General features: G+C 41.1%; 1 protein-coding gene across 1 annotated transcript in view; it reads right to left on the bottom strand.

Annotated features, from left to right (window-relative positions):
* The window catches only part of IGF2BP3 (insulin like growth factor 2 mRNA binding protein 3), a 131,622-nt gene that overhangs the window by 27,620 nt on the left and 91,563 nt on the right, over positions 1 to 12,439 (bottom strand). The window contains exons 4-6 of the mRNA XM_076006374.1: positions 11,270 to 11,321; positions 11,114 to 11,177; positions 2,141 to 2,422 (exon numbers count right to left, since the gene is read on the bottom strand). Coding sequence (XP_075862489.1) covers positions 2,141 to 2,422; positions 11,114 to 11,177; positions 11,270 to 11,321 — 398 coding nt within the window. The remainder of the gene's footprint in view (positions 1 to 2,140; positions 2,423 to 11,113; positions 11,178 to 11,269; positions 11,322 to 12,439) is intronic.

Genomic DNA, 12,439 nt, shown 5'->3' with positions numbered 1-12,439 from the left:
TGAGCCCTTTTGGCCACATAAACACTCAAAGATAAAGAACTACATAACTTGTGGCCATGAGAATGACCACTTCATCGTGCCAACAACATCAAGATTTGGTTTTCATTTTCTTGAATGTTTGGTTGAAACTGAAGATTCACCTCAGACATAAAACTTATAACTAAAAATAGGGGCAATGTAGAAATGAAACAAATAAGAGATACCTAGAAAAAACTTAAAAATAGCATCTTAGATATTATAATAATCGTCCCAATCTTGAGGACCATCCTCCCAGCTACAGTTTCCATCCCCAATCATTGTCAGTGATGGATGCTTGTCTTCCGGCGGTATCACGTTACCATTCCTCCCTGCGGTTTATTTCCATCTTTTCACTGTGTTAAAGACTACTAAACTCTGGTACCCTGAGAGAAGAGAAAGTGGCTTTGGAGATTATGGTGGCCCTCTGAGACCATTCCAGAAACAGAGGTTCTGATAATGACTAACTTCAACAGCAAGAGTTAATTAAATCCACGGGCAGAGGTCTGCAAATGAATCATCGGATATAACAAAAATCACTTCCCTTCTCCATCCCCCATCTTCCTGCCTTGAGTAAAACAAACAGTTCAATTTAAGTCACAGCTCTTTCATCTGACAAGGAAACGAGTTAACTCGAAAAGTAACTCTAATCTGCCTTGCATGACAAGGAAAGGAAGCCATGTAACAAGTTTCTGCAACTAATGTTGGATCAAGGGAGGCAAGAAGCCCTTAAATTGTAAGATTAAAGCCAGGCAAACTGATCTGGGTTCTGGTTCAGTTGTCTTCCTCACCCCCTACACGATGAGGTCAGGGCCATTAAAGTTGCACACAGGTAACCAGCACCAAACATCTCCTGCTTCAAAGCAGGAGAAGGCATGATCAGACACCACTGCAGGGGGAGTGGGCATGCAACCACCACTAAACACACTTCTTTTGGAGCTTTGCATGGAAAATGGGCTGGCTACCTCAGTGCGGGCATGGTGCCTATGACAATGGGGTATCCCCCTAGGCCTGCTGGAACAGACACATATGAAGGTATATACAGCACCGCAGTTCTAACACTGAGACAAAGACTATGCCCAATTCCTCAGTTCACATAAAATGAAATCATTCTCCTTTCTAAATATAAAAGGCAAAACCACCCAGTCATTTCTGTAGCTCGCCCAAGGGTTGTGGAATGACATTGTTTGTAGACAACCACTTCTCCCTGGTACACTCACGGGTTCTTTAGGAGATAAGGCAGCAGCAGCCCCAGAGATGTGCCTTGTTCCACACTCTACAGGGCTAGGGGTGGGGTGACAGCTCATCACCAAACTTCTTTGGGTCAAGATGTCCACATACTGCACAACAGTATGATTTGGAAAGCAAAACAACTAACATACACTGCATTGGAGCTTCTGAATTGAGAAAGTATCTAAGATACATACAAAAGACTTCAAACATAATTCACACATCGTCCTTTCGGTCATTTGACAAATTCAAGGGGCTTCTCTGTATCAGGACTTAAGTACTGGGCCTCTGTTTGGTAGATGGTGGTAAATAAAACCAAAGAGTCCCTGCTTTCTGCTCCTAAAATTTAGCTCCAACATGTGGACGGGAATCTTCCAACCCCTTAAAACTTTCGAATTAAACCTATCAAACAACATTTTAAAGAAAAAGCCATTCTAACTACATGGCTTAATCACCATAGGATGAACAATTCTTAACTCACATAAAAACTGAAAAACCAACTCTGTATTGAGGCCACAAACGAAATGGCTTGGACCCAGAAAATCACTTCTATAAGCAAGGAAGGCGGGTAGGGGGTGGAGGGTGGGGCAGAGAACAACCTAGAAGCTGCCCTTCTGTCTGCCAGGGCCTCCCTAACCAGAAGTGGATTAGGTACCATTTGTTTTCCATTCATGCGTGAAAATTTCAGGTTCCCTTTGAGATTAAGGTTTAGCCCCAGATTTACACAAGATGAACACTCAGATATCAAATCACCAGGTTTTTGCACGTTCCCAAGTACTGCACTAGGAGGGTGCATAACCACGTTCAGAAGGGCACCAAGTCCCAGAACAACATACTCTGCCCCTGAGATTCCAAGGGGAGGACAGTGACGCCCACCACACCCAGCAATACTCACTTGGACTGGGTCTGTTTGGTGATGTTCCGAATGGTGGCGCCTTCTTTTCCTATAATGGCTCCAACGAACTGGGTGGGAACCAGCAGGCGCAGAGGCAAGTCGCATGGTTTCTGCTTGGACCCTGACCCTGGAGACCCCTGCCTCGAGGAGCCTCTCTGCCCAAGCCCACGGCGACCTCGAGGCTGCTGCAAGGGGTTCTGCTGGGCGGCCGTTTCATCGGGGATATAGGCTACTTTCAAGGTGAAGTTCTCTAACTGGAATCCGTTCAGTTTGTCTAAAGCTCTGAAAGTTGACAAGGGACAGGGGGTAGGAAGAGAAACGGAGCGATATAACATCTTTCAAGCAAAGCAACACCCATCTCTTTCATTCAGGATTATTGGCTCTAAAGCTTCTGAATAAAGCCACTGCACAAGTAGCAAACCCAGAACACACATAATCCTCCCTCAGTCCCCACATCACCACCAGCCCCCACATTTTCTCTTTGATGTACACAATCTGCACATTGTCAAACTCTTAAGTTTAACCCACGAGGTTAGTGTTAGTAGCAGCTAGGAGTGTCTAACCAGCAAGACAGAAGAGAACGGGCAGCTCTCGCCCCAGCCAGTGCTTCCACATGAGAATGGAAGAGGCATTAGAAATATATGCCTGTCTATACACTGCACCCTCTAAAATAACACAGGTGTTTGAAGCATTTCAAGAATCGATAGATAAATATCTCTGAGCCATTCATGAGAGACTGGTAGAATTTAATACTCAGGATGGTCAGCCACTCAAAATCTCAGTACCCATCATGAGCCAGTTCCTGAGAAACAGAGGTCCCCGGCCTTGTGGAGTTTATGATCATATCTGGGGTGATGAGGCAGAGGTGAATCCAAAAGAAAATGATGTTACTTTTTTATTTATCCATCCATCAATCACAGAAGTGTGGCCATGACGGACATTGCTCTGTGGCTTGCTCTTTTTCAAATATGAAAGGTCTTGGGATATTTTGATGTGATTTCTGTGTCAGAGGGCATTCTTTTAATAAGCCTCACAGGACGACAACAGGCACATACCACATTTATTATACTGATGTCCTGATGACAGAACCTGAAGTTAACATAGTTAACATATTGCTCTTTACTTTCCTCTTGCCCTCCCTTTTTCTTAAAGGAACGTGGACTAAGGGCTCTGAAATATTTCGATTATTTCTAAAGGACTATAACAGTTGAGAAATTTAATATTGCATATTATAGAAAGTTGATGTTTCAACCAACTAGAGATTCCTTCAAAGCAACTTTAATCCTTTAAGACAGGGGTGTACAGATCACTGAAAAGTTCTATCAGGGAAAAAAAATTTAAGGAAACCTGAACCCAACAATGAAATCAATTCTGTCTAGGAATAAAAGGCAGCATCATGAACTATCATATCCTTTTCCCATTATAAACAGCATTGCCAGCTTCAGAAGAGAATTCTGAAGTGAATTTTGATCATGAAATTAAGCCAGCAATGTTACAAAAAACTACCTAACTTCTTGAGTGAGACAAACATCCTTCTCCATGAGTATAAACAGAGGTAAACATGTAAGTTACCAGATGCTTCTCAATATTCTGGAACTATCTAAAGTCACATGTCACAACATGGCAAAAACTGTAACTCCTAAATTTTATTATGGTGCTTTAAAAATATTTTCCTTTGAGGGGAAAAGAAAAGATTCTCTCACTCGGGAGGTCGGGTGGCGCAGTGCTCCGTACCCAGTGTGCAGTCCCAGCCGCAAGGACTCCAAACTCAGGCTGCTCCAGGCAGAGGGCAGGCAGCCCCTATTGGGCGGATCCAGCTGTCTAACCACCAACGAAGCAGAGTTCCCGACCCCTCAAACCACAGTGCCCCAAACTCAGACACAGGTGACAAAGTACAGAAGTATAGTAACTGCAGAGCAATGACATTCTCATGACTAAAGATCCTAAGTTTCTGAATTTTAAATGAACCACTGAAATCTTTCTATGCACAAAGTATGATATTCAGCTATGTCAAAGGGTAGGTGATATGCTGAGTTCATTGGGGGGGGTGTAAAAATTTGAATATTTTCACCAAACCTATCGCACATGTAAGGCATGAGATGAACAACTGTCATCATAATTATGCTAAACATATGCATTTGATTCAACAGAACAAGGATGTTTATCCTATATTGTGTATTGCTCCGGATGCTGTTTTTCATCATTACTTGACTCTTTGCTCTTAAGGCTATTTTTAAAGTCATGTAGAAGATGCTGAGTAATTTTGTTAGTTGGTAGCACTTAACTGTATTGATGAAAAGTTTTGTTGGGGTGGATCACAGTTTAGAGCTGAAAGGGTTTTGTTTTATTTTGTTTTTGGCGTAAGAGTCTTTGCTCTATCACCTCGGCTAGAGTGCCGTGGCATCAGCCTAGCTCACAGCAACCTCAGACTCCCGGGCTCAATTGATGCTCCTGGCTCAGCCTCCTAAGTAGCTGGGAATATGGCTGAGCACCACCACACCCAGCTAATTTTTTAAATTTTTAGCAGAGATGGAGTCTTGCTCTTACTCAGGCTGGTCTCAAACCCCTGAACTCCAGCCATCCTCCAACTTGGGCCTCCCAGAGTGATAAGATTACAGGTGTGAGCTGGGCCCTGAAAGAGTCTTGATAGAGGTAATGGTTCAACCTGAGGATGAGTGAGAAGGAAAGAAAGAAGAAATGAGACCGAGAGAAGTTAAACTTACCCAAGAGTCCACATACAGATCTGAACAGTAAAAAAAACAATATGGACTAGAGACCAGAATTCTAGTCCAACTTGAACATTAACCAGCCATGTTACCTTGGAAGGGTCATTTTCCTATTTGGGATTAGCTGCTTCACCTTTAAAACTAAAAGCTTAGACTTATGGTTCCTTTCAGCTCTAAAGGTGTACGTCTAAAATCTCCCTTTTCGAGCTGGGTGCAGTGGCTCACGCCTGTAATCCTAGCACTCTGGGAGGCTGGGGCAGGCAGATCGTTTGAGCTCAGGAGTTTGAGACCAGCCTGAGCAAGACTGAGACCCCGTCTCTACTAAAAAATAGAAAAAGTTAGCCAGACACAGTGGCGCATGCCTGTAGTCCCAGCTGGTCGGGAGGCTGAGGCAGAAGGATTACCTGAGCCCAGGAGTTTGAGGTTGCTGTGAGTTAGGCTGACACCATGGCACTATAACCTGGGCAACAGAGTGAGACTCCGTCTCAAAAAATAAAATAAAATCTCCCTTTTCTTATTCCCATATGTCACTGCCGTATGTCACACATAGGTCCTAACAAAATGAGGTTTAACCATTATTGAAACACCATAAATTCTCTCCTTGTACCAAGAATAAGAGGTTCATAGATACAATTCAGCAATAATTATTGAAAGCCTTGTAAGTAGCACTGCAGGGAGGTACATCTTAAGGAAATAATTATGGATAAAGCCCAAATATGTATTTGCCTACAAAGGGCTTCATAACTAAATTGGTTCTAAAAGGAAAAAAACAAAAACAAAACCGGAAACACCCTTGATAATGTACAAAAGAGCTGTGGTCCCCAACCCATGAGCTTTGGACCAGTACCATGGCCTATTAGGGACTGGGCCCCAGAAAAATTGTCTTCAATGAAACTTATGAAGGGGGTCGAAGGAGGAGGTGCACACACAGCAGATGGGTGGCTCGGGTTAGCGAGGGAAATTTGTATTTACAGCCTCTCTCCACCACTCACATCACTCCCTAAGCTCCACCTCCTACTCCCCCACTCCTGCACTCCACGAATATGGTCCCTGCTGCCACAAAGGTTTGGGACCACTGCTAGAGGACTGGATGTATATAAACTGCAGTGACGATGAGATGCTGTGTATAGATAACAGCATAAATATATTTAATGAAACAACCACCCGTAAGACTCTGCAGAACGATCTTGGTAATTTTTAAAGTTATGCTTCATGGGACAAATTCTACAAAACTCTGGCAAATTTAACAGTGATAAGCTATTTCTGAATAGCAAAATGGTAAGAAATTTTTTTGTTTCTCTGCTTTATTTCTTTCTCCATGGTAAATCTTCTATTTACAAAATGTTTAAAGTTAAGAATTTTCTTAAACTTCAGCTGTTGGCCATTTTACTTCACACTTCTTTAGAGAATTTTCTTCCCCTTAACTATTGGCCATGTTACTTCAAACACGTCTAACGATAACTACGTTTACCTGATACCAGGTAAGCGTAGATATCCACACTGCAATAAAGGAGCCGCAATGAATGCCTAAACATTGTGGGGGTTATTTCTTGTCATACATGACAAGTCTCCTAGTGTGAAGTCTGTCCTGGAAGGTTTTATTTCAGCACCCCTGTGAGAGGTGGTGAGACTCTGTTGCTCCAAGGAACAAAAGGTACATTTGCTAACACTCCTATTTTTAATGAAAAATAACTAATGAAATAAGATTTAAACATTATATTAATTTCATTATTTTAGTAAGTTATGAATCAATCTAAGACTTAAGCCTAAAACAATCATACATATTACCTGTAATATGTGTGTGCCATTAACCTTTGATTTATCTTAGCCACAAGGTGGCAGGAATTTCCACGTTAAATTCTGTCTTAGAGACATAGCCATATTTGAGGATTCTTTTTTTTTTTTTTGAGACAGAGTCTCACTTTGTTGCCCAGGCTAGAGTGAGTGCCGTGGCATCAGCCTAGCTCACAGCAACCTCAAACTCCTGGGCTCAAGCGATCCTGCTGCCTCAGCCTCCCGAGTAGCTGGGACCACAGGCATGCGCCACCGTGCCCGGCTGATTTTTTCTTTCTTTCTTTTTTTTTTTTTCCAACAAGAAATGAATATGAAATTCCAGCATGATTTTTTCTATATATTAGTTGGCCAATTAATTTCTTTCTATTTATAGTAGAGACGAGGTCTCGCTCTTGCTCAGGCTGGTTTCGAACTCCTGACCTCGAGCAATCTGCCCGCCTTGGCCTCCCAGGGTGCTAGGATTACAGGCACCGGGCCATATTTGAGGATTCTTAAAAGTGGCATTCACAGAGCTGTAAAGTAACAGAGGCTGCTGCAAACATTTTGAAACTAGTTCCCTAGCTCCTCAGCAAGCAACAAGGTATTAGCAGCAATAAAACATATTAGAAAATGAGTAGCTGCTAACTTTTGAGCTCTATTATAATAAGTGTTTTGGAGGCAATAACTTAGTTCCTCAACAGCCTCATGAGCTAAAAGACTATAATCATTCCCCTATTAGAGATGGGGATCAACCACCACACATTAGCTTGACCAAGTCACAGCTAGAAAAGTGGTGACACAGGGTCCATTTCATGTACAATGACTCTGGAATTCAACCCCAAACCTGCAAGCTCTACTCACACCTTCCCAAGCACATCCCAGTCACACAGCTTTCCAAGTGGCAGATGCCCGGAAGAGAAAATTGAGACTATCAATGCAGCCCTCGTTACCTAAAGATTGAGCTTTGGGTGGCCTGCCAAGGAAGGCCTGGAGAAACGACACCAGGCTGGTTTAAGGAAGCAGGCTGTCAGGATTCTGTGGAACAAGTGCTGGAAGATACTTCAAGCTGCTTAGAAGCAGCCCAGAACCAGCGGATTAAATAACAGTTACTATTCCTTGAGTGCCTATGTGCCAGGCCTTTTGATAAGGCCATTTTCTATAAATATTATGAGTACATACATGTGCATGAATATATTTTATTTTTTGTAGAGATGGGGGCTCGCTATGTTGTCCAGGGTGGACTTGAACTCCTATCCTCAAGCAATCCTCCCACCTCACAGCCTTGTAAATTGTTTCTTCTTGACCTTCATTTTGTAGCCAAGAAAACTGAAGCTCAGAGCCCACACTTTCTTCACTACACCCAATGCCTCTCAAATAAAATTCTCCTCACAGAATGAGAAGCACTCCATAGCCCTTTTTAAAACAGCCTATTATGGCTGGGTGTGGTAGCTCAATGCCTGTAATCCCAGCACTTTGGAAGGTCAAGATGGGAGGGTCACTTGAAGCCAGGAGTTCAAGACCAGGCTGGGCAGCAACACAGAGACCCCATGTCTACTAAAAATAGAAAAATTAGCCCAGCATGGTGGTGCCTGTAGTCCTAGCTACTCTAGAGGCTGAGGTAGGAGGATTGTTTGAGACCAGGAATTTGAGGTTGCAGTTAGCTGATGATGCCACTGCACTCTAGAACGGGCAACAAAGCAAGACTCTGTATCAAAAGAAACCCAAAAAACCAACAAAAAATAGCTTATTAGGAAATTCTAATAGATAACAATTTTCATAACATTATATAATAAAACTGAGTTTTCCAATTTTTTTTTAGATCTATTAACATTCTCTAAATAGTCAGTTGCTTTCTAATTCTCTTCAATCTTTAGACTTCTTGGAGAAGGGGTGCGAATGCCATTCTTATAAGGCAACTTGACGTAGGCAGGAATTAATAAAATTGCATGGTCCCTCTCTAAATACTCTCATCACCAGAAGGCTTGTCCTTGAGGATAGGGACTTTGCCTTTATTCATTGGCAGCTTTTAGTCAATAGTTATTACTCAATCAATAAATGTTAACTGATTCAATATTAGATGAAGGGCACTGATGACTACTTCCCTAATTGAAATGCCTAATTGATTTGTTTAGGTTACCAAATTACTAAATTAAACAATTCTTTTATTAAGACCTTTATTAACAGGTGCTTAATTAAACAATTCTTAACAGCCTTTTCCTGCTCTCTTTGGGATCAACAGGAGCCTGCCAATCTCTAACAATCACTATAAAGAATTTTGAGACTGTGAATGTCTCCACATTCAGCTTGCTGTCATGTTAGTATTCTTTTCAGCAATAATTCTGCCTTGACTATCTGGTCTACGTTTCTTGTGCTTGTACTCTTAACACTCCAAAAAAACTTTTTTAAGGAGGGGGCTAAATGTCAATTAACTCATCCTACACCAAAGCTCATCTTAAGTCTCTTAAAAGCTATGTAGATTATGTCTCCAATTTGACTTAGCTGTAAAATTAAGCAATTTTTTTCCCCCTTTAGCTAGATAGCCTCGCCCAAGTTTTCAAATAAGGAAACTAGAACAGACCTCTGACAGTCTCCAAATATCCTTAGGCTTATCACAGAATCCCAAATTATTTTCTATCCAACAGTAAAACATATAAGGCAAAAGGAGCTTTTTGCCTTTTCACTATGCTCACTCTTATCCACCTCATCTACTGAGGGTATTAAAAGCTTCAATTTCGCTGTTCTTCTTACATGATATGATTGAACAACAAAATTTATAAAAATCAATTTGTGTTACAACTCATACCACAATTTATAAAATGTCCAGGACCTCATAAGTGCTAAAATTTGTTAAATGAACAAAGGATACAAACAGAAGGAAAAATAGAATATGTGTAAACATATTAAACACCCTTCGATCTCACTTAGGAGAAAAATGAAAATTAACACAAGATACCACTTTCACCTACTAGATTGGCAAAGTTTGATAAAGTCCTATGTTGAGGAGAGTATGGAGAAACAGACTCTCACACAATGCTGAACAGAATTTAAGCTACTCCAAAATCTATGAAGGGTAAAATTAAAAATGCAATTCTATTTCTGGAAATGTATCCTGTAGATATCTTCACACACATGCACGCTAATACATGCAACAATGAGATTCAATAGGTCACTGGTCATAACTGCAAGAAACTAGAAACAACCTACATATCCAGATTGGGACAAATCATTCTGTAGCCATATAATCAAATAGTATGCAACTACTATAAAAATATATTTATATGTACAAGACACTCAAATATTATGGTATCATTTATGTAAAAGGAGGAAAAATACACACGTATCTGTCTTACAAACGGTTCTCTCACACAAGGGATGAGGTTGGGGGAATAATACGGGGAGGAAAATTTCCACTATGTGCATCTTTAGACCTTTAAAATTTTGCACCATGTGAATATTACCACTTTAAAAAATAAAGTTCCATTTGTGTTATATAAATTTCCATCTTCTTCCCAGCCTTATCTTTCCTTTCATAGTCCTACCATGAGTGGGCACTGTTTTGATAACCTAGCTCACTTCCTACTCTTGCAGCTTGTTTCATCTTTCTCTTTTAGGGCTCAGGGTCAGACAGCGTAATCTTTCCTTTCAGCTTTCCCACAGAGGACAGGCATGTTCCTCCCTGTACTGTATCTGGAGGTGGTTAAGACTTGTGTAGTCAGCTGACAGCGCTGTGCTGCTGGGCACTTGGTGTGCCGTTTCTCCGTGTCTATGTTCTGAACAGATCCATCAAAGGCAGTACTTGTGAGATCCCCATTCTCTTTCTAGTGCTCATTAAGTCCATCTGATCATTCAAAGCCCACAGAATTATCTTTTCCTAGGGCAGATCATTTGATCTGCAAAATATTGCCTGTCAATTGCATTGGAATATAGTTTTTCCATAAATCTAATAGCAAATTACGTTGGTCCAATGTCCACACATTGTCCAGTGACAACAGCAGTCAGAGAAATCAGTGAACAAGAAGATTTAACTAACACTGTTGTTAGTAACACATGAGTGACTTACCAGCTTTGGATAAAACAGCAGTAATACATGTATCGATCGTACCAATAAAGGGGAGGGGGAGACTTCTTGTAATTTGGCAACAATACCTAGGCCCAGAGCTTTTTATAAATAGGATGTAACTCAGCTTCATACTAGATCACTCAATTATTGGCATTAAAGATATACTTGAAAATGTAATTACAACTTTAACCAATGGAGATTCTTGGTAGACAAACTGAAAAAAAATCAAAACCCAAAACAACAAAGAAAGGGGCCATTACAGGGTCAAATTTTGCAAAGTAAAGTTTCTTTTCTGCTACCCACCAGCCCCTCTCCAACTGCGAAGTCCACAAAATATGTTACTATATTTAACCTAGTTAGTGTGTGTGTGTGTGTATATATATATATATGTATAAAAAGTTTTAAACCGCTTACTGTCTAGCTTGGTCCTTACTGGAATAGGTTACATTTACGACTGCAGTTTCCGAGTCAGTGTTCACTAGAGGAAGAGAAAAACGAAGAAAAGAAAAGTTAGTTTTCTTTCTACTTCCTTCCTTTCACAAAATTGAAAGCAATTCAGAATACATGTACCTTGCTCACAGCTTTCTACCACTCCATACTGGACTAGTAAACCATCCAGCACCTATCAGGAGGGGGAGAGAAAATTATAAATTTTCAGTTTCCCAAGTTATTAGCAAGGGCAGGAATGAATATGTCTTAAGGTCACTAAGTAACTGTGATAGAAGAGAACTGAAAAATTAATTGGGACTTTGGACTGCAGAACTACGGGATGGACAAACGGCTCGCTTGGTGGGCTTCTCTCCTGCCTATTCCTAGATTCCTGGCGTTAATCTCCTTTCCTTTGGCCAACCAAGAAGTAACAGTGGCTCAGCAAAGGGTTCAAAGCCAGAGCCATCTAGCTCCTGGGACAGTCCTGGAACAGAAGGAGAAGGAGCATATATTTCTCACACGTACATGAACACATCATCATACTTCCTCCTTGTATACAAAGTCACAAGACAAGTGTCTGAGTTAAGAAACTAACATTTTATCTTTAAGATGTTCTTTTACAGGCTGGGTGCAGTGGCTCACGCCTGTAATCCTAGCACTCTGGGAGTGCCAAGGCGGGTGGATAGCTCAAGGTCAGGAGTTCGAAACCAGCCAGAACAAGAGTGAGACCCTGCCTCTACTAAAAACATAAACAATTAGCCAGATGTGGTGGTGCATGCCTGTAGTCCCAGCTACTTGGGAGGCTGAGGCAGAAGGATCACTTGAGCCCAGGAGTTTGAGGTTGCTGTGAGCTAGGCTGGCACCACGGCACTCTAGCCGGGGCAACAGACAGAATGAGACTTAGTCTCCAAAAAAAACACAAAAGATGTTCCTTTACAAAGGACTTCCTTTCACAGCTATAGTGGGTATAACAGAACAGACTGCTCTCAAGGCAGGCAGCGAGATGAAGAAGGCACAGTTGATACTCTACCTGGAGTCTTGAATTAAAGACCAAGTAGATAGAAAAGGTGTAAAATGAAGTGAATATCTCTAAATCTATACCGGGCTGTAAAATTTGAAGCTGTTTGCACCACGTTTCCTGTAGCTGTATTATTAAACTGTGCCATGTTATTCTAATGGTGCGGCTGTTAAAACAGTAACTATAAATTTATTATAATATCTATTGCAGGTGTATGTCTCATCAATATAAATCAAATTCTTAGTTTCCAAGAACTATAAGAAATTTTTCTTGAAAAGTAAAAGAATATGTTT

Source organism: Microcebus murinus, chromosome 9 (genome assembly GCF_040939455.1).
Source record: "Microcebus murinus isolate Inina chromosome 9, M.murinus_Inina_mat1.0, whole genome shotgun sequence".
Lineage (NCBI taxonomy): Eukaryota > Metazoa > Chordata > Mammalia > Primates > Cheirogaleidae > Microcebus > Microcebus murinus.
This window is presented reverse-complemented; position numbering and strand designations above follow the sequence as displayed.